Source organism: Stigmatopora argus, chromosome 11, assembly GCF_051989625.1.
Source record: "Stigmatopora argus isolate UIUO_Sarg chromosome 11, RoL_Sarg_1.0, whole genome shotgun sequence".
In the NCBI taxonomy this organism is placed as follows: Eukaryota; Metazoa; Chordata; class Actinopteri; order Syngnathiformes; family Syngnathidae; genus Stigmatopora; species Stigmatopora argus.
Window position 1 is genome coordinate 13,281,311 of NC_135397.1, and position 23,416 is coordinate 13,304,726.

A 23,416-nucleotide genomic window follows, 5' to 3' on the forward strand; every position below is an offset into this window, starting at 1 on the left:
TTAGAGTGTCCAATCAGCCTACCATGCATGTTTTTGGAATGTGGGAGGAAACCAGAGTACCCGGAGAAAGCCCACCTAGGCCCGGGAGAACATGCAAACTCCACACTGATGGACTGACCTGGATTTGAACCCAGGAGCCCAGAACTGTGAGGCCGACACGCTAACCACTCATCCGCCGGTACGCCCACTTCTGCTTCATGCAATGTAAAAATACGTAATCTACCGATTTTATTCTAATAATTCTATGACTTTTTCTCCCAAGGTTACTTTAATCTCTTAATATTACACGAAAAGCGGTTTTGTGGTCATACTGACTTTACGTTATCAAAAGTTATTGCCCGTGAAACCAAACAACTTCCACTTCGCCATAAGCAACAAAATGACTTGGAATATTACACTTTGAATCCTGTAATATTATAACATGGATTTATTGTTTGTCATATTTCAATCTTAATTTCAGAATAGTACAATGTATGATCTGTTGTAATTTCCCACGGCACACTTGACCATCGGTCATAGCACAAACAATGTGCTGCGGCTCAGTGGTTGGGAAACACTGCGGTAGATCATTTATTATATTTCATTCTCATTTTCTGGACCACTTTGTCCTCATTAGGGCTGCAGGGGGTGCGGGAGCCTATCCCAGCTGACTTCGGGCCAGAGGCGGGGGACACTGAATCGGTGACCAACCGATCGCAGCATTTACTATATAAAAGTTGAAAAAAATAGACGAGACCTAAGATTGGATCTTGTGGGACACCTGTTGCAAGATATATGAGAGTACATATTGTAATTTAATCAAGGGTGGGGAAATATAGTCATTAATCGATGGTTCGCAATAGATCTCCTTGCAATTAATTATGGATTAAGCAAATCCTCAATCGATTTACTTCCTGGCTAGTAGAAGACAGCACTATTAAATCTTTAAACCTTATAACTAGAATACATTTGGATACCTTGTATAATTTAATTTCACACTTGACGGCTCGGCAGAGACCCGGCAATTTCCATTCAAACTCTTATGAAGTGTTTTTTTGTGTGTAATGGTCCTCTTGAAAGCAACCTCATTTAATTTTTGGCTAGTGGCTGCCAGAAAAGAAACATAGGCAAAGTTCCAAAGTGTGGACAAAGCCTAAGCGTTCAAAAGCAGAATTCAAAATCAGTGAAGTCAAACCATTTTTCATGTCAAGTCTCACTTGGCTATCAAGCGAATCGGCCACAAGATTTCACAAGCTCGCTCTGCGCTTATTCAATCCACCTCAGGATTTCCCAGCAGGACGCGTACAGTGCTATAGTCCCCTCCCACGCCCCCTCCAAGCCGCTGCCGGCCAACCGTTATTTCAGTGCCGCAGATGAGATTGCCTCTTCATAGGCCGGCAATTCAATCTCAGCCGGGCTCTCTCTTGGGCAGGGTGACCTTAATATGAATGAGGTAATGATTGGTCGCAACTGTGCTTGTTTAATTCAGACTTGAAGGATAGGGAGGAGGGAGCAGGTTTAATATATGAAGCCAATTTACCGTCAGTGTCTCAAAGCTCTCTGGCTACATGGCTGATTCGGGAGCGCGAGGATTCTTTATCCATCGCTCGGGGTTTTTCGTGCACGCGGGGGGCAACGTCACTCACCCTCTTGCGCAGGTTGTAAGTGAGCAGCAGATTGCGGGAGAAGTGATTGGAGAAAGCCGTGTAGAACTCAAGCACTTTCTGCAGGGCGTCACGTTTGATGACATGGAGGTCGCAGTACGTCAGAGCACGTACGTTGGCGCAGGCTTGAGCCAGAGTTACCTCCTTCCAGAAGACGTCCCCAAAGACGTCCCCCTTTCCTGCCCGTGAAAAGGAGAAAGACATTAAAGGCGGCCAGTCGGGCTCCCTTGACACAGGCCTGTGGGATTTAGTTGCTTGCTTTGGGCAAATTGCTTTGGGCAAATTGCTTTACATAGCGGTTAGGATTATTTTCTTGGACTTTGCACTCAAATTCTTTACAAGAGGGTTTGCCTCAGCCTGGTTCACCCCCCTCCTCATTCCCCGGCGTGATCTGCGCTGTAAACTCGCATCCTGTCTTGTCCTATTCCCTTCTGTCGTGTCGTTTTCTCACAGGGCACACAAAGTATTAACTGGTGTTTTTTTTTCGTTATGTACACAGCAATGCCTTGAGATACCAGTAATCCCACTCGCAAATTTTTGGAGATAGATGACTTTTGATGGCAGATTTGTGTCAGCAGTGAAGTAGAAGTGAACTAAATTTGACTTACTCCACAATATGATTTCATTTGGCAAGTTGTCATCAATTAATTAAAAAAGTGTGTGTATTATTAATAACTTGACTAAGATTGGGGTTTGGACCTTCCTGTGTGTTCTCCCCGTGCTTGCGTGGGTTTTTTCCGGGTACTATAGTACCTGTAGTTGTCTTTGATAGGCTCCAGTGACCCTTGTGAGGATAAGAAATAGCATTTTTTTAATCTTTTGAAGCAATGGGGATTGGAAAGCATGTGTCAAGTCATGTACCTAGAGTATTTTAAAATATATAACGACTAATATCATATTTTACTGAGTCTCTTAGGCTGGCTTTACACTACAAATTATCTGGTATGATTACACTTTAAAGGCTTTTTGTTTTAGAGTCTTTTTCTAGATTATCAAAATATGCAAACACAACAGGATTTTGACAACTTGGTTTGTACAGCACACCAATCTATAAAAAGATTTTATCCAGACTGAGTCGGGCCCAAACATCATAGACATTACATCAGAATGTATTAGAAGAAGTTCAACATTTCTGGAAAGCGCTTCATTTCTGCAATGGCCGCATAAAATGAGGGAGATTCGTTCATTTTGGTGTCTTCTGGGAGCATTTTTCATGGGGGTGAACCGTACAGCCCTTCGTAATCTCTAATGCAATCAAATCCAGTGAACCGTGTGGACAAATGCTAATTTGCATAGTTGCCATGGTATAAAAAAATAATGGAATCATTCAAATCAGTTGTTTGGTTTTGAATTTTAATAATCAGAACTGCTCTCTACCCAATGTGAAGTTGCTCCACCTGCTAATATGAACAATTCTCTGGGCCCACTGTACCAAATGTAGCCTGATCCACACGTATATCAAACATATTTTTATAAGTGATCGTGACAGCCCAGCGCCGGCCTAATCGATCGGCGAGCAACTTGGCAGGGTTCAGATAAAATCTGACCGCCTATGCTAGAAGAGAATCCTTAATAACCTGATTCCCTTGCAGTGTTAGGCACCTTTACAGTAGTAGCAGACGAAATACTAATCTTCATCTGTGTCTGCGTGCCTGTATTAATTGTCCTCCTGGCATCTGAGGTGGACACATCGGTAGGGGAAATACAATACATTTAATTGCAGCAGTAAACCAAAAAGCACAAACTGTTTCAGTATTGTCATCCAATGGTATTTCTATGTTTTTATGTATCACAATAGGATAGAGTGATACATAATACTACCTCAACCTACGATCAGCTCTACCTACGACATGCTCGAGGTATGATGAAAATTTCGCCCTAGATACGATCAAAATTTCGAGATGCGACCAAGCCAGGTGGCCATGACATGAGAGGCTGTTTATCATTGTAGCACACTGTCTTTTTTGCCGCATCTCTTTCGTGTATAACAGATATCTACGAACACTATACGATTTATTCAGACTCGTTTCTCCTACGCATCAACCAGGAAACTCAGAACGCGCATGCGTGGGCAAAAAGAGGGCTTTCTGGGTAATGAAGTATACTCGTGCACACAACACCGATAGCCAATGGCACCTTTTCTCAGAATAAAACTTCATTACCCACAATCAATACGTGGGTAGGCTGTTATTCCTTCCTTAGCCTGTTAGCTCCCGCGATCGCTCATTCAAGACAACTTCTCGTTGGCAAGTGGTCGTGCGTTATCCTATTGTGAGGACATTTGTGTGCATTATTTTCGGAATATTTTGAAGGGAATACAACAGCAAACAGCCCAAACGATAGCGAACGTGAGGGTGGAGGCGTGGCAAACAGCTAACCCGCTCAGAACAAAGGTAAAAAATAAAAATAAAAAATAAATTAGAATTCAGTTTTGTGTAAAGTTACATTAAACGTATGTTTGAGTGTGTCTGTATATATTAATCCAAGTTAATTTAAATTTGTTTTTCCCGTTACAAGTGCGTTGTTGTGGAAAGTCCTCCCGAAACCCCAACCCGCCCCCTCTGTGCGTCTCTCTCTCTCCCATCGGTGAAATCCGCCCAATTTTAGTTATATTAAACACATTTTATTACTATTAAACCACTAGTTACGTGTTACTTTGTTAATAGATGGCGAATTAGAAGAAATAAAACATTTTTTACAATCCAATATCCTGTTTTTGGTGTTTTTTCAGAGGGTTGGAACGAAATAATTTTTTTTAAGTTCATTTCAATGGGAAACGTTCGCTCGAGTTACGAAAAGCTCGACATACGATCTCAGTCCCGGAACGGATTAAGATCGTATGTCGAGGTACCACTGTAGTATAAAAAACAAAAGCACAAAAACTTGCTTTGATGAAATGGATTGTTATTTTCATTCATTAGTGTCATCCTTTCCTCACAGGATGTTGCACTAACTGTGCAATGTTATTGTCATCTACAGTGCCTATGCCATGATTGTCTCTTTTCACTGAGCCAGACCCCCCATCCTCAAACCCCCATTGTGTCCTTCTGCATTTCCAATAACTATCCATCTCAATACAAATCGCAGCAGAAGCATTATCCTGCATGACTAAACAGCCAAGCAGGACAGGTAAAAAAAATTGCCCCCCATAAGGTCGAAAGGTTTGGTCTGTTTAGCATCCCCTTTCCCCTTCACAAGGAATGAGATCTTGCCTGCATTCTTGGGGGGGCTTCATTATCCTGTGTGTTGTGTATTCTGCAGCACCATTAAGCTAATGAGATTTGGATCCACAGTGGTAACTTGTTATCACTGGAGGCTGCACCCACGGGATTGGCGTATCGGCCCGACAGCATATTGACTTCTTACAAAAAAAGGGGGGGACAGTTTGCAACCTTATTGGTTGCATCGATCATGTAGTGAAATAAGTGAGGAAGTTCTAAATTGCTAACATATTGCTTAGATAGAAAGGAGGCATATCATGTGTTTGGTAGACCTGTTTAACACATTTTATTCCACTGTCCTATAATTCTTTCCTGACTTGATATAAAGTTTTCCAATTTCATGCAGATGTTCTGAAAACGATCCAACAATCGATTTTTTTTAACTGGAGTTAAAATGGGTGAATACAAATTACATATAAATACAGGATCGCAGGGTACTGGAGCCTATCTCAGCTGACTTTGGGCCAGAGGTGGGGCATAGCCTGAATTGGTGGCCAGCCAATCGCAGAGCACAAGGAGACGGACAACCATTCACGCTCACATTCATACCTAGGGGCAATTTAGAGTGTCCAACCAGCCTACCTTGCATGTCTTTGGAATGTGGGAGGAAACCAGAGTACCCGGAGAAAACCCACGCAGAACATGCAAACTCCACATAGGTGGACCCGTGACCGGACTTTTGGTCGCCGGACGTTTGGTCGTCGGACGTTTGGTCGCCGGACGTTTGGTCGCGGACGTTTGGTCGCGGACGTTTGGTCGCCCGGACCCAAACAACCGGCGACCAAACGTCCGGCGACCAAAAGTCCGGCGACCAAAAGTCTGGCGACAAAACAAGGTAAAACAACACGGTCTACGCATCAATCAAAGCCAACAATGACCATGAACAGTTTCACTGAGCGGACGTGTGAGTGTATAAGGATTTGTATGTACATGAGTTGTCCCCTTTGGAAGGGACGTCAGTCAGGGTCTTAACAAGTTCTCCAACAAAACACAATAAAAGTACAGGAAATTTGGAGCTTTTCTTTAGCCTAATAATTAATAGGGCATTAAGTATGACTAAATAATAATTCACAGTTTGTATTTAGGGAATTTGAGCAACAATTTTTAATGGTAATTATCAATAACCTTCCAGGCGACCAAACGTCCGGCGACCAAAAGTCCGGCGACCAAACGGCCGAGTACCGGTGGACCGACCTGGATTTGAACCCAGCACCCACACTGTGAGGCTGACGCGCCAACCACTCAGCCGCCGGGCCGCCCTAAATATGCATATTTTAATTAATATGTGCTGTCCCTTATTAAATAAATCAAACTCAATTAAAAGTGCAAATGTACCCTTACGTTCTCCTTTGACAAATGGGAACTTACCCAGGATGGCTACGACCTCGTCGTCCTGTATGACTTCCAGCGACCCCGACACCACGAAGCAGAGGCTGTCCACGCTTTCGCCGGCGTGGTAGATGAGGTCGCCAGGGGCGCAGTGGATGGTCTGAAACTCCATAGCCAGCGCCCGCAGGCAGCCGTCGCTGGCCAGTCGGAAGGCCGGGTGTTCTTTGAACACCTTGCGGTTCAGATGGACGCAAATGTCTGCCCGCATGTCCTTTGGACAAATCTGCAGTACCTGAATGTCAAAAAATTAACCCGATTAGAACAGCGGGGCTTCAATATTGATTTTCCAAATGATATTACCAGTCATTTTCACAGCGCACAAAAGCGGATTATGTTGCCGTCCAACAACAGCGTTTAAATACGCGACGGGACTGGAAGCACCTGCGGAGTGTGTTGTTAAAGTCGGCGCGCCGCCTTTCAAACAAATCTCTTTGAAGATGAATGTCACAGACGGATTAACCGCCATTTTTAGAGCCTCTCGTCGTGGCATCCGCTTGGGCGCCAACAAAAGGGGTGTTCCTTTCCTTCGGATGGCATTAAAGTGCACGGATCTAACGCCAATTAGGGGATCGGAAGGTTTCGTGTGGTTTGGAATGCCTCATTCCTGGGAAATATTTGACAAAATGCTCAAACCTAAAGAAGCAACGTGTACCTTTTCCGTGTCGATGCCTCGCGACATGGACCAGGTGGATGCGATGTAGTCCATCACCCGCTCGCTCAAGCCCTTGGGCACTTGGTAGAGCTTGAGGAAGTCGCGCACGCTGTTGAGCATCTCGTGGTAGCGGTTGGTGTTGGCGTACATCTGCTGGAAAATGGTGGTCACGTTACCGAAGATGGTGGCGTACAGGAGAGCTGCGGGAAAACAAAAATAAATTGGCAAATTGTATCAGGACACCTGTGTTACTTCGACAGGTTTAAAATTCAGTGACAAATGTTAGCATCAGTGGTTTAGAATTAAAGGCAATGCTGTTTGTTCGTAACTCATTGATTGCCATTTACGTAAATACTGTAGATGTCCGATGCATTTTGACTGCGAGACTTAGCAATGAATAATCATATTTCATTGAATTTAATGTAGAAGTTCATGTTCCAAAAGAGGGGTGGCGAACACGCGGCTCTCGAGCCGCATGTGGCTCCGGGCCAAAATGAATTCTTATCATATTTTGTTTATACTTTGGCTTTTTTGCCTCGTTTCTTGTTTCTCTTATTTTTGTTCACACTCAAATTTATCAAAAACTAAACGATAAATTATATTTAAAAAGATAATTTGGCATCTTCAATTTTTTTTATGCTATCATGCTTCTGACATAAGGTGTAGCGCTTTGACTCTAAAATTTTGGCTCTTTGTGTCTAACTTGTTCGCCACCCCTGTTCCAAAACTTCCCCCATTTTTTTCCAAATTCCTTTTTTATCCCCATTTTCAAACCTGTTACATCTCTATATAATATTCATTTTTTTTAACCCTCAGGTCAGTTCGTGAAAAACAAAATGAAGATGTGAATGTGCGTCTTGGTCAGATTGTTGAAGTCGACTGAAACAGCTGTCTGGCAGCTGTATGCACGTTTCGATCAAAGCGGCCAGCAATGCGCATGTCTGTGTGGAGGCCTAATTAGCCTTCTCGGGCATGGGTCGGCGAGGAGACATGCCAGCCGCAAATTTCAATTATCCTCAGATCCTGATGACAGTAACCTGTGTTGTGTTTGTCCACTTTGTGGCGAGCAATCTTAAGTGGCAACAACACAATATCGCTAATTAAAAAGTACTCCAAACTCCCCGGAGGAGGGGCTGAGACGCTCTAGCGCGTGATTTGACATTGGGGAGACAAAAGGAGGTGTTTGTAAACCCCTCGCACGTCCAAAGGAATTAGCTTTAGGTTTTTAAACTCGGATAAAAGAAGTGCTTTTGTTCTCTTTTTTTCTTCTTCTTAGAACTATGTGGCTGTCACTGACAATGATGGACATTTACTCCACTTGAACGGGGAGGGTAGGCAGTAAATGATTCTGTTTCAGTCATTGATGCTAATAGACATCCAAATTCATTTTAACACTTTCTTGTCAAAATAGTATACCTCTCAATAGCAGGCAATGAGTTGACCATTTACATGCTCATTCATTTTCTGAACCACTTTTTCCTCACAAGGGTCGCGGAGAGGCGGGTGGCCAGCCGACCGCAGGGTACGAGAAGACGGACAACATTCTCTCTCACACTCATACCTAGGGGCAATTTAGAGTGTCCAACCAGCCTACCATGCACATTTTTGGAATGTGGGAGGAAACCGGAGTGCCTGGAGAAAACCCACGCAGGCCCGGGGAAAACATGAAAACCCCACATAGGTGGACCGACCTGGATTTTAACCCAGGACCCGAGAACTGTGAGGCTGACTTGCTAAGCACTCACCTGCTGGTCCCCCCCCCATTTACATATAGAATTTTTACATTCATATATTTTTGAAAATGTTTTATTATTTTTGTATATGTTGTTACTTTGTATTAATTTTGGTTGTCAGCTTTATATTCTTGTTAAAATATTGCTTTGTAGTCAATCTGTATTGCACAAAAAAGCAAACAATCTGCAATCCAAACTATATATATATATATATATATATATATATATATATATATATATATATATATATATATATATATAGCAGATTGTTTTCTTACTTAGGATGTAATTAGGATTTTGTTTGTATTTATTGATTCTTGCTTGAATTTATAATTAGGGGGCACCAGAACGTGGATATGATTGTTGCTAATTTGACAATTATATTGGTGAACAAAGAAATGTTGCATATGTCTGGTGTAATTTGGTGAATCCAAATCTGACTATATATATATATATATATATATATATATATATATATATATATATATATATATATATATATATATATATACTATACATAATTTTTTTTGTTCACCAATATAATTGTCAAAATAACAACAACCGTATCCACATATCCACATTCTGGTGCCCCTTAATTATAAATTCAAGCAAGAATCAATTAATAAAAATACAAATTAAAATCCTAATTATGGTCTGAAAACTAGTTTTTTTTCCTCCACTCATTCACTGCCATTGACAATTCACTGCCAGTCCTCTCATTCAATCATTATCAATGGCAGCCAATGAGTTCTTAAAACACAACCTGAGACTAAACAACATAACCAGTGGCTTACAATCCCAAACAATTCTTTGAAAGATTGGAAGTGTGTTTGCTACTAGCATCCCACATGAAGCCACGAGCATTCTCAGCATACCAAGGAAACAAAGACAACATTAGATTTACCAGGTGCGACTTCTCGGGAAGGCGGAGGAAACAACGCAGATCTAGCGAACCGTTTGATGCCTTACTTTAAAGACAGTTAGATGTCAGCCCCAAGCCACGAGTTGCTATAGCAACAAGACATATGCATAGCAAACCTCAACCAAGCCCCCCCTATCCAATCCCCTCCTTGCGCTGTGATCTTCTGCTGCCAGCACCGGTATCCAGAGCTGGTGTTAAAAATAGAACTGTATCGGGGCATCCATATTTCATGGCCAAGCGCAAACGGACGACAAGTCAATTTTGCATCTACACGCGCATCCTCCGGAGGCCTTTTTCTTTTTCTAATGACCTTTTAATGGGCTGATTTCACTTGAAATGGCACTGAAATATTTTGCCGGACGACAAGTGTGCGAAGGACTTTTTTTCTGGTTTGGCTCTTCTGCCCAGCTGCTGAAAAAAAGGCCGATCAAAAAGTGAAACGTGGGGTGGAAAGAGCGGGTTTACTGTAGCTACATTCTATGAAGGATGATGCTCGTTAGCGACCATTGAAGGTGGTTGACTGGGAGGGCAGGCAGCGAATGGTCATCAGTATTACCAAAATACGTTAAGAATGCAAGAAAATGTCTTGAGGGAAGAAGTCAAGAGGTTTGAAGACTTAAAACTGCACAAGCTTCACTTTTACTAAGTTGCCCTAACAAAAGTATAGTTTAGTAACTTTTTTAATTTTGTTTACAGTTTTTTTTTTTTCCACAAAAAATATCTGAAGAAAAGCAGTTGCCATCCAAAAAGGTTTTGCACAAGAAACCGATCTCTCATCTAATATAAATTTTTTACAAAACAATATCTGGTCATTTGTTTTAGCCCTGTAATGAAAAAACATTTTTTATGGTTTTTTGGGGGGGGAGGGACATTATGGAATAATCACAATTTGTGATTTTTTTTTTAAAGTAAGAACTTTTATTTTAGTACAATAATGCCTATAATATTTGTTTAATTCATTTTTGTCCAGATTTGACATACTTTTCTGATGCAAAATTATTCTATTTCGATACGGTATTTTCAAAATGTTAGATTTTTTTTAAACTTGAGCTTTAATACAAATATCAGTCATTCATTCATCTTCCATTAGATTTTTCCTCACAAGGGTCACAGGGGTGCCGGATCATATCCCAGCTAATTATCGGCAGTAGCAACATGGAAACTCTACACAGAAAGGTCAGATTGCTAGATTGAACCCTTGATCAAAGAACTGCAAGGCAAACTCGCTAACTATGTTTTGATCTATTTTTTTTTTAGGGATTTTGTGGTTTCTTTAAAGCTAAAGACATATATATTCATATTTTCAAAACTGAGTTTTTTTTATATATATATATTCAACTACACTGTGGTAAATGTGTGCTAATAGCAGTTTTTATCAAATGTCATGTGTTGCCTTTTTCTCCACAACAGGTAAATATTTCGAGAACAGTTATGGTATAATTATATTTCAGATCATTTTCTGATTTTTTTCTCTATGACTTCATGAAGGGATATCAGAATAATCTAAATGTTTTTACTTCGGGACAATTATTTCTGGGGTGGTCGTATTGTTTGTCCGAATGCACACATTTCAAATCACATGATTAAAAATATGTTGATCGTCCTTCGGGACTGTTCTAGTTTTCGTAATTTAAATCGGTGGCACTTCACAATTATTGCATTTTGGCCAATTAAAAATGATTGCTAAAATCCACATTTTTTCCTGTTTTTGTTATGACTGCAGATATTTAAAGACATGAATCAAGGATCTTAACGACATCTGTTGACCATATGAGAAGTGTTCCATCCAAATGATCATTCGTCCTTGGTGACGGTATAGTACACTCTGGTAAGAGCCGTAATGGTTTGACGGTGTTTCCTTCCTCCCCTACCAAAGGCATTCGTCTGGATTTATCTCCCTTTGGCATAAAATTCCTCCATATTAGCTAAAAACGTCCCCCTCCAGCCTGCACTCTGCCTTCTTGCGGGTATTATTTTTTACGAGACGTTTTTATGAGAAGCCGGTCGTGCATCACGCTCGGCACATCTTAATAATTCAGCAGCGGGTCGACTGGCGCTAATGAGCCCAATGAAGGCAAGAATAACACATGCAAAAAGCCAACTGTCACATGAAGATGCTAGACAGACACCATGCTAGACTGTTTGTCTGTTGTATTCTTAACTCATTCACTACCATGGCAGTAGACGTCCAATCCATTGAAATAGCCTGGCCGGTTCTAATGGATTTGATGTCACCGTCAATGGTACTGAAACGAAGCTTAGAGATCAAATGGCTGTCTTTCACACTCACATCCGATCATCATCATAGCCACGGCAAAGATCTTCTCCCCGTCGGTTGTTGGCGCGATGTTGCCAAAGCCGATGCTGGTGAGGCTGGTCATGGTGAAGTAGAGTGAGGTGATGTAGACCGAGTCCTTGTGGGGGCCACCCTCCCACTTGCCCAAGCCGCTAGTGTTGAAGCGGTATGGTCTGCCAACCGTCTCGGCAAGGATGTACAGCCAGCTGTCTGTGCGCACGATGTTGGTCTCCTCATCGATCACCTCGTAGTCGCCGATGCTGTACCTAGAGAAAAGAGCATGCAAAAGTTTAATGCAAGTTGGTGGCATAAACATCGGATGCTTATTTTTAATACATTAACATTGTTATTGTGCGATTGGGATCATTTTCACGTTTTTTTTTCTTGTCTTTTCTTTCATTTTTACCTTTTTAGTAGTAAAGAACATGCAATGAAAACCAGGAACTAAAGGATCATTAAACTTTTTATTCACATATAAAATTAAAATTTGCCTGCTTGTTACAAACAACACTTATCAGTTGAAACAGCAGTCCCAAAAGTACAAGGATAAAAAGTCAATAAAAATGACTAACTCACTGTATATGTTGTTTTTTGGGGGAGGTTTAAAAAGATTTTTTAAAATATTCTGGCCCTCAAAGGATAAGAATCCTAATTGTGGAAATTTGTTATTTTCTATTATTGTGTGGCCACCCAATTGTGCCGTGGTTCTTCCGCCTGACTTTGGTGCGGGTAGTCTGGGTTCGATTCCCATTCGGTGGCAGTGAGTGGTTGTCTGTCTCTCTGTGTGCCCTACGACTGACTGGCGACCAGTCTTGGGTGTAGTCTGCCTTTTGCCCGAAGACATTTGGGTTAGGCTCCAGCAAACCCCGCAACCCTTTCGTGGATGGGCGGTATGGAAGATGAATGACTGAATTACATTAGATTAGGTTAGATTAGATTAGATAAAATAACTTCATTCATCCCATATTTGGGAAATTTCCCTGTCACAGTAGCAAGAGGGTGAGAATACAGACACAGACATTTTAGACATAAATAAGCTAATAAATAAGCGTGTTGCTGAAATATATATATACATATATATATATATATATATATATATATATATATATATATATATATATATATATATATATATATATGTATATTTCAGCAACACGCTTATTTATTAGCTTATTTATGTCTAAAATGTCTGTGTCTGTATTCTCACATATATATATATATACATGTGTATATATGTGTATATATATATTAATATATATATATATATATACGTGGAACTAGCACTAACTAAAAATCACTAAGTACTAACAGTAACATGAAGTTTTAGAAGAAAAGAGGAAAACAAGAAGAATATCTTGATCTAACTTGATTTTGCCAGCGTACAAAGCATATGCCTGTGCGTGTTCTATTTATTGTCGATTAGCTTTCACAGTCCGTTTGAGTATATTCGAATATTGGTTGTTTTGAAAGTTACATAATAGTGTGGCTAGTGCGTCTTTTTGTTGTTTTAGCGTTAACAAAACTGTTTTAGGAATAAAGGCATGCAAAGTGTATTACCTTTTTGACTGCACAGTTTGTCCAATTTTATTTATTGAGTTAGTTTAGTTTTGCAGTTGATCAAAACTGGAGTGTAATAAACGGCATGAAAACCATCAACTTTGGAATCTTGAGTCTAATTTTTTTCTTGATCTACAATTTCCAATGAAATTGGTACATTGTGTTAAACATGATTAAAAACAGAATACAATGGTTCAAACTATATTTCATTGAATGCACTAAAGACGAGCTATTTAATGGTGAAACGGAGAAACATGATTATTTTTTTTAGCAAATAATCATTAACTTTGAATCTTACAGCTCCAACACCTTCCAAAAAAGCTGGGAGCCTGGGACACACCTCAATTGCCCTGACATTTAAAATCCAGGAAGGTGCAAGGTTCCTTGTGAACAAGTGCGTAAGAAAATAGTCAAACAGTTGAAGGACAATTTTCTATGATGTACAATTGTAGTGATTTTAGGAATTTCATCATCTTTGGTCCATAAAACCATCAAAAGGTTCAGAAATTCTGGAAAACTGTGGTATATAAGAGGCAATGGCGAAAACCATAGTGGATACTTTAGATCTTTGGGCACTTAAAGGACAAAGTACTTCAAACAGGAAAGCTACTGTAAAGGGATCGTAGAATGGGGTCCGGAATACTTCCAGAAACATTGTTGTGAACATGATCCCCGGGGCGAATCGCCTTTGCTTGATGCAATTTTACAGTCTAACGAAGAAGCCATTTCTGAACAAGACCCAGAAGCACAGGCATTTTCTCCGGGTCATTTATAATAGAGTATGGCAAAGTGAAAAACTGTTCTGTAGTCAGATGAATTATGGTTGGAAGTTCTTTATGAGAAAACTGCGACAACATTTCATACAGACTAAAGAGGACGGACGGCAACAACACAAGCTTTTCATAGCATTCAGGTCAAAAGCCAGAATCTATGATGGTATGGGGCGCAGTGTATGTGCCACTGACAAGGCCAACTTACACATCTGTAAGGCAACAATAATGGTTCAAGGTGGTGTAAAGTCATCTTGATGATTTTCTGTTCAATACTATTTACTATACTACAATACTAGCTACTATACTACAAGCTGAGAACATTTGAGTGCTGAATCTCTGAGTTATCAGCAGAAACTCTTTGGGTCAGATTTTTCCAATTTTTCTTTTAAGTGTATTTAAAACGTGCATTGTTGTCATCACAAGCCCAAACCCACTGCTTTTTGACCCGCCCCTACCACCATATAGGGTCAGTCGATTTTCCACCTTAGCAAGGACTTTTTGCACAGCAAACATAACATAAATTTAAATGAACTTGGATTATGATGCAGGCAAACTCAAAAATAAGTTTAATCTAACCTTGCACTAAATTTAATTGTAATTTTGTTTTAAATTTTATACCTTTCTTCTCCCGGGTTGGCTCTATTTGCCCCGCCCCCCCCTGACTTTCAGATGCAACCTATCAAGGGTTGTTTGCTTTTGTCTTCCCTTCAAAATATTCCCAAAATTATGTACACAAATGTCCTCACGATAGGATAACCCACGACCACTTGCCAACGAGAAGTAGTATGTATTCCGCTCGTATTATCGAGCAAGCTCCTCCGCCATTCGCACTGACTATCGGGAAGAAAAAAAAAAACACTAAAAATAAATGTAACACTCCGCCCAGTGCTCATAGAGACATTACACGAGGGAGTTGCGACCAGAAAGACAGTGCCTATGATGTCCTTACGAGCAGCCTCTCGCGTCCGCTGTATGCTCATATATCAAAATTTGTCTCGTATCTCAAGATAAATATTTGCTCAAAATTTTAGTCGCATCTCAAATTGCTTGTATGCCGAGGTATTACTATACCGAAAAATTAGCTGATAAAAAAGACTTATTGGAACAGTTGTTATCCTCCGTTTACGAGCTGCAGCTCTCTATGACCCTCTAAACCACATGTGTCAATGTGGCGTCCCGGGGGCCAAATCTGGCCCGCCGCATCATTTTGTGTGGCCCGGGAAAGTAAATTATGAGTGCCGACTTTCTGTTTTAGGATCAAATTAAAATGAAGAGTATAGATGTATGTTAAATTTCCTGATTTTTCCCCTTTTAAATCAATAATTGTAATTTTTTAATAATTTTTTCTGTGTTTTTAGTTCAAAAATCATTTTGTAAAATCTAAAAATATATATAAAAAAGCAAAAATAAACATTGTTTTAGATCTATAAAAAAACTGAATATTCAGGGATTTTAATCCAGTTCTTTTAATCCATTTATAAAAAAAAAATCTAAATCTTATATCTAAAATGGTCCGGCCCACGTGAAATCAAGTTGACGTTAAAGCGGCCCGCGAACCAACCCAGTCTGACACCCATGATGTAAAGCGACAAACTTTGTATTTTATTGAGTAGTTGAATCACATCTGGATTAGTAGTCCAAATTTGATAGATGACATGGCCAGAAAGTGATGATGTAGCTGTTCTACAGTTGTAGACACCCCCCTCCCCTTCCTCTCAGCACCCTGACAACAAACCGGAAAATCACCCCAAAGAAAAAAAGCGGGTCAAAACTAAAGAGATTTAAAGTGACAGCATGGCTGTCATCCAAGGTAATGGCGGTTAACCTTTTTTTTTTGGCTTGCAGTGGGACCATAGCAACTGCCAACAGCGCACTGTGGGAATCCGTGCAGCGGCTATATTTACCAGAGATGCGATTCATGTGTTGTGACATTTTATTAGGTACACCGAGAACAATAGAATCTGTGTAAAGCAAAGGGTGGGCGAAGTATTGACTCTTCTTTAATACGGAACACTATGTATTTAAATTAACGCATTCGCTGCCATTGACATTGATGGATGTACAATGATTGCCGCTAGCCCGCCCAGTTCAAAAGTATTTGTCGTCTGTTACTTTCAATGGCAGCCAATGTCTTATTTACAGTGACGTGAAAAAGTATTTTTAGATTTCAGTGTTTTTTGCTTATTTAATACACCAATTTTAATATCACACAGAGATAACTCAAGAAAATATCAAATACAGTTTCTAAATGATCATTTTATTTACCAATACGTACTTCTACTGTCTCGGCACTCAAAGGGTTTCAACTGCCACTGATTTTGAAACTGCATTTTGTATTTTTTCTTGTTTTGTCACTGTATTAAATCAAAAAATTTTGGATGATCTGAAAACGTTGTGAATGATGAATATAAGACAAATTAATATCAATTAGAAAGACTTTGTCACAGCACTGTAACATTCTGTTTTTGTAGTTTTGTAGGATTTGTTCCTAAAATTCAAAATTTAAATTGGTCTATTAATATATTGTAACTAGTTCAAGAAATTCCATATGCACTGTATAATTTTTAATGGTTATTTTATACGTATATTTTTGAGTTAATTACACAGAACAAAATAGTATTTTAATTGAAAAATTTGAAAGAAAATATTTCTCATATTATAAGTACAGCATGAGTGTAAGTATTCAATATTTGAACAATTTATTATATTAAATTGTTGATTTGAAATTCATAATCAAATAAAGAATACTTGTTTTGCATTTTTTGTTGGAAACAAACACTTTAAAAATGTATTTAATTTTATACATATAGCAATATATTTCTAATGTATATATAAAATATGAATTGAAATAACGCACAATAAACTATATTCTATATGCACATATTCATATTTTTTAAAACTTTATTTCATAGGAATAATGTTCATCTAGGCGACCCATTAGGCGAGTGGTTAGTGCGTAGGCCTCACAACTCTGGGGTCAAGGGTTGGATTCTAGGTGGGTCCTCACTGTGTAGAGTTCGCATGTTCTCCCGACCTTGTGTGGGTTTTCTCCGGGTACACCGGTTTCCTCCCACATCCCAAAAACATGCACGGTAGTCTGGTTGAACACTCTAAATTCTAAATCGATATTATAGTTAGCTGGGTTTAGGCTCCAACCCCGTCCCGACCCTTGTGAGGATAAGCGGTTTGGAAAATGAAAGAATAAATGTTCTTCTCTATCAGCAACATACAGTCAATTATTATTACAATTATGTCCTCTACGACTAGATAGCAGAAGACCCAACTAACCTGTGCATTCCCTTTTTTTCCCCATTCTTTTGGTAGAATAGCTTCACAGTTCTACTTCTTGCAATTTTTTAATTTTTTGGTGGTGGATGCAGATTTTTTACATAAATTGAAAATATGGTTTTTAGCTAGTGAAGCCAATGAGGTGATTAAACTTCACAGGATTCAGCATTTGCATACCAAACATTAAGGGAATAAAAGAAACTCCACGTTCAGTGTGTCAACACGGGGGGAAAAAGCCTCTAATTAGCCTTTAATCAGCAGAATGGGTGCCCTTGTTACACTAATTGGCAGAGGGAACCATTCCACTTACGTACCTATCAAATGGCCGCTTCATGGTGTCGTGCTTCACTCGCCTGACTTTGGGTCGACGTGGGCTCGATTCCCGATGGTATTGTTATGATTGTGAGCGCGAATGTTCGTTTGTCTCTCTGTGTGCCCTAAAACTGACTGGCAACCAGTTCAGGTGTAGTCTGCCTCTTGGCCAAAGTCAGCTGGGATAGGCTCCAGCAACCCCCGCAATCCTTACGAGGCTGCGCGGTACGGAAGATTAATGAATAAGCGAACGTACCAAATGCAGGCCAGCCAGTGAGCTGCTAAGCCGAAGACGCACACCAGCAAAACGAGCACGGCAGCGCCATACTCGATGTAGTGGTCCAGTTTGCGAGCCACTCTGCCCAGACGCAGGAGGCGGACCACCTTCAGGGAGCTGAACAGGCTGCTGATGCCCTGGTGGGATAGAAACAGACAGTAGACTAATTATAGTTGAATTCACACCTCCTTTAATTCAACACCGTCCAGACTTCCACCCACATTCCCATTGTCACGGTTCAGTATGGGAAGGGTGATCCAATTGTATAAAGCAGAGGTGTCAAACACAGGTTGGGCCACATCAATGGCAACTTGGTCTCATGTGGGCCGGACCAGTTTATTTTTGGCCTTTAATGGCGCTTGATGTCCACTCCATTTTGAGGTTTAAGAGTGGTATTGTTTAGCCCTCTTTCGCTTTCTTGTCTTTATTTCCTTTTTCTGATCTAAGAAATTGGCATGTTTTATTTACATCTGTAAGTATTTCAACAAATTATACTTTTATATTTACTTTTTATAGACTGGCTCTGACACTACACAAAGTAATACAGTGGTACCTCGAGATACGAGCTTAATTCGTTTCGGGACTGAGCTCGTATGTCGATTTACTCGTAACTCAGACAAACGTTTCCCATAGAAATGAACTAAAAACAAATTCATTTGTTCCAACCCTCTGAAAAAAACACCCAAAACAGGATTTTGGATTGGAAAAACATTTTTATTTGTTCTAATTCACCACCTATTAACAAAGTAACAAATAACTAGTGGTTTAATAGTATTAAAATGTGTTTAATAGTACTAAAATTAGACAGATTTCTTGGAAGGGAGAGAGAGAGACGGACAGAGAGAGGGGGGGGAAGAGGGGCGGGGGATTTTTTGCACGGCAACGCGCTCGTAACATAACAAACAAATTTAAATGAACTAGGATTACGATGCAGACACACTCTAAAATAAATGTAATCTAACCTTACATTAAACTTAATTCTAAATTTGTTTTAAATTTTGATAGCTTTCTTCTCCCGGGTTGGCTCTATTAGCCCCGCCTCCACCCTGACTTTCAGATGCAACCTATCGAAGATTGTTTGCTTTTGTATTCCCTTCAAAATATTCCCAAAATGATGCACACAAATGTCCTCACAATAGGATAACGCACGACCACTTGCCAACGAGAAGTAGTATATACGACATTCGCACTGACTAACGGGAAAAAAAATACTGAAAAAAATGCAACGCTCCGCCCAGTGCTCGTAGAGACATTACACGAGGGAGTTGCGACTGGAAAGACAGTGCCCATGATGTTCTTATAAGCAGCCTCCCGCGTCCGCTGTATGCTCATATATCAAAATACCACTGTACTACATACGTCACATCGTGTTAATAGATAAGCGAAAAAAAATGAATGGCTATTCAAATTCAGATATCCACACATAATTGCAGTGCGCACTTGTGTGTGTTATCAAAGCAATTGGATTAAAAACGCGTGGAAAATTTACAGCTCGGCCGCAGTGTAGACTCGGCACTTTTCCCAAACGCCCACCAGCCGTGATTCAAATGAGTGATTCCCTAGCAGCCTCATTGCCCACATATTGTTTGTGTGTGTGTGTATGTGTGTGTGTGTGTGTGTGAGTGTGTGAGGGATGTATTGATTGGGCTAATGCTTGGAAGTGTGCAGCCCGCCCAACTTGCTGTGCTGGTCGTCACCTGATCCCATCGTTGTGGCATTTGACGGACACTTTGCCCTCTCAGAAGTAAAATCACTCTGAGGTGGCAAAAAAAAACGTTGCAGCATTTGAGAGGGCAAACGGGCTTTTTACTTGAGTCATTTGCTACCATTGAAGGCCATTGATGTTCAATCCATTTGAATTGGGATTGCTGCCAGTCCACCCAGTCCAAATGGATAAGACATCTATCACCATAATGAGTTAAAAGCAGAGGGAAGCTGATGTAGTGTTTTTTTTCAAGCGTGACTGTCTTGCAGCTTTGGGACGAAAATGAAAATGCTTATAGTATTAGTTTTGGAGTGATGGCGACATTGTCAGCGGGGACGCCGGCGAGCTCCGGGCTGCTGGAGCAGACATGTTTACTTGTACCAGTAATTTTTGCGGGGGACGAAATAGAAAAAGCTGTTTCATGATGGAAGCAGGGGCTTGATTAAGGAGGGGGTTTAAGACTGAGGGTGTAATATGGGCTAAAAAGCCCATGGAAAATTCTGTTTTGGTCTTGTCATGTGTTTTTTTTCTCTAAAACTACAGTATAAATCATCATTTTCACCTTTTAATTTTATTCCTAATGTTGTTTTTTATCTTTGAACTTTATATATTTAGATGCACAAATCGATTTGTATTGGAGATTTAGTTTGACTTTTTTTTCCATTTTTCAATTTTTTTAATATTAAAATAAATATAACTTTAACATGAGAGTATAATACTTTGCTCGTCCCCAAATTTCTAGTTTTTATATAATATGACTATCTAAAAAATTCTCTCATCTCATTTTCTGAACCATTTTATCCTCCTCACTAGGGTTGCAGGGGGTGCTGGAGCCTATCCCAGCTGACTTCGGTCCAGAGGCAGGGGACACCTTGAATTGGTGATCAGCCAATCGGAGGGCCCAAGCAGATGGACAAGTAGTCACGCTCACACTTATACCTAGGGGCAATTTAGAGTGTCCAATCAGCCTACCATGCACGTCTTTGGAATGTGGGAGGCAACCGGAGTACCTGGAGAAAACCCACGCAGGAGACCATACAAACTCCACACAGGTGGACCAACCTGGATTTGAACCCAGGACCCCCACTGTGTGGCCAACGTGCTAACCACTCAGCCGCCAGGTCGCCTTATCTCAAAAATTGTCATTATCTTAATTTTATGATAGGTTTTCTCAAAATTTGGGAAAAAGTTGTTCATGGTTTCCATTTTATACATTTTTCTTTGAAAGAATATAGCTTTATTCCTAATAATAATAATAAAACCATATTAAGACCCACCAAGAGACGCTACTTTAACTCAGCAATATTTTTTTATTGAGAATTAAAAAATAGTTTTCTTTTTCCTAGGAATTTGACCTTGAATTTTTCTAATATAAAGCCACTTTATATTGGGAAAACTAAAATTTTACCTGAATGTATTCCATTTTTTTTCTTTAGAAAAGCGCAACTCATTTTTTCCTGTAAAAACAAAACAAAAAATACATCTAGCATTTTCCTCGTTATATCATTTTTTATGTTTTTTTTCGAAAGTTGAACACAAAAATCCTTGTTTTTTTTAAACATTTTTTTTCAAATTTTCTTGTGATTTTCCTGAAGACACCAAGAATCATTAGTAAACTTTTAATATTGATTTCTAATTTCATACCACCTTGTTTTTCCTTCTATGATATACAACTTGCCATCCCGTAACATTACTTTGTCTTTCATCTCGCTAAAGGACAAATGCAATGTTGTTTTCCTCATGCTTCTCATAAATCCAAATTATTATGTAAATATTGCGCCCGAGTTCAAGGTTTTTTTTCCACAGGAAAACTAAGCAGCACAGTCCAGTGATTGGAATTCCTCTTTTGCAACAGACACTGCAAGGTCAACGGCGTGTGTGCAAAAACAAGACAAATAGCAACTTGTTCATTATCATATTCTCATCAAAGTGAAGCCTACTTGAGTGACAGCTCGCCGGTTCCAATTCTTCCCATGTCACGTCCCGTGCATGCATACAGGCCAAGAGCAAAAAGGCGGGGGGGAAGTTGCATGCAAATAACAAAAAAAGGAGAAGAAAAAGAAAATGAAAACACATCAAGTGAGGATTAAAAACATGATTCAAATAAAAACAAATACAAACAAAACACAACAATGACACCGAAAATGTCCAAATTTCAAATCAAGGCCACCTGATTGGAGGTCGTCGCAGTTATGCATGTGACTCATTAAGGTCCATGACTGGTCGCCACCAGTGCAATTTGGGAGAAAATTGAAAGCCGCAAATGACACATCAAGTCTCTGTTGCCTCACAAACAGGAAGTTCATCAAAGTCACTTATACTTGTAATTGCGGCTAATTAATTGCTCAGGAAGTTCAGCGTTTGGGAGCTCAGCAAAGATTGCCGCGCCCTTAAAAAGGGCGATTTGACCATGTTTCATAATTAAACTCGTTTATTCTAAGTTTAGCAGGTCACTATTCTTACACTATTTTTCAGAAGTTTAAAATGCTTTCAGTTTGTACTTTTCTATGCATTTAGGACAGAAACATGGTTTACAAAAATTTCATTTTCCGTCCTGTTTATCCGCATAGGGTTGGCAGGGGCCTATCCCAGCCAGTTATGGGCAGTAGGTGGGGATGCCTTCATTGGTTGTCAATCAATTTCAAAGCAAATGGAGACTAACAACTAGACACAGACACTCATTCATACATTTTCTGAACCGCTTATCCTCACAAGGGTCGCGGGCAATGTTCCCTCTAAGCTGCGCGCGTGCGCAATTGCGAACTACTCTCGTCTTCTCTGCGCACAGCAAATCATATGGAGCGCACAAAATTAAATCCCTTTTTTTTTTAAATTTATTTATTTATTTTTTATTTATTTTTTAGCTGTGAGGCTGACGCGCGAACCACTCATCTGCCGGGCCGCCCATTCATAGATATTAATCATTACTAAATTATTTATGTGTAGTAGACATACACATGCGTTTAGCAGGTGTGATACTGGTGTGTGCGCATAGCGAGCAATGATGATGTTGCTCACACCGGTACTCAGTGTGCTCAGGGAGGTTGTCTTTCTGCCCAGACAAACAAAAAATTAGAGGGAACGGGGTCGCGGGGGTGCTGGAACCTATCTCAGCTAACTCCGGGAAGCAGGCTGGGGACACCCTGAATCGGTGGCCAGCCAATCGCAGACAGACACTCATATATAGGGACCATATTTTAGTGTTCATTTTGCCTTACACTCATGTTTTGGGAACGTGGGAGGAAATAGGAGTACCTGGAAAAAATCTACGGAGGTACAAAGAGAGAAGATGCAAACGCCACACAGGAAGGTGGGAATTTGTCAGCCCCCAGTTGACTCGGACTCGACTCGCATGCAAAAATATATGACTCAAATTTACAATTTACTTTCTCTTTTGTTTCAGTGTAGTGCATGAATGACATGAATTTTTGACTTGATGATTCAGATTTGAAAATTCCAACAATGGATTCATTAACGAGCATGTTGATTTAAACTAATTTTAGGTCACTTGACACTTACAGGAAGACCATTTTTAGTGGTAATTTTTTTGTGGGGGTCTTTTGCTTCATATTACCGTTCCCAATATTTGGATAATGTTCTATTTGCGTATCAATAGTGCATTTTTGCACATTTTTAAAAATATAAAAT

At 40.0% G+C, this 23,416-nt stretch overlaps 2 protein-coding genes across 6 annotated transcripts in view; one reads left to right on the forward strand and one right to left on the reverse strand.

The window, feature by feature from the left end:
• The window catches only part of hhat (hedgehog acyltransferase), a 43,005-nt gene extending 26,235 nt beyond the window's left edge, over window positions 1-16,770 (forward strand). Inside the window, exons 13-14 of one of the 2 annotated variants that reach the window (XR_013303763.1) lie at window positions 11,284-11,388; window positions 16,032-16,770. The gene's annotated coding sequence lies outside the window, so the exon portion shown is untranslated. Of the gene's footprint in view, window positions 1-11,283; window positions 12,774-16,031 lie in introns of those variants that run through there. The other variant, XR_013303762.1, reaches the window with a different exon arrangement.
• kcnh1a (potassium voltage-gated channel, subfamily H (eag-related), member 1a) overlaps window positions 1-23,416 on the reverse strand; it is a 49,275-nt gene that overhangs the window by 3,106 nt on the left and 22,753 nt on the right. For 2 of the 4 annotated variants that reach the window (XM_077612570.1, XM_077612567.1), the window contains 6 exons: window positions 21,709-21,735; window positions 18,043-18,200; window positions 11,851-12,122; window positions 6,906-7,105; window positions 6,233-6,485; window positions 1,626-1,822 (listed from right to left, as the gene is read on the reverse strand). In XM_077612570.1, coding sequence (XP_077468696.1) covers window positions 1,626-1,822; window positions 6,233-6,485; window positions 6,906-7,105; window positions 11,851-12,122; window positions 18,043-18,200; window positions 21,709-21,735 — 1,107 coding nt within the window. The remainder of the gene's footprint in view (window positions 1-1,625; window positions 1,823-6,232; window positions 6,486-6,905; window positions 7,106-11,850; window positions 12,123-18,042; window positions 18,201-21,708; window positions 21,736-23,416) is intronic. The other 2 variants (XM_077612571.1, XM_077612569.1) reach the window with 1 other exon arrangement.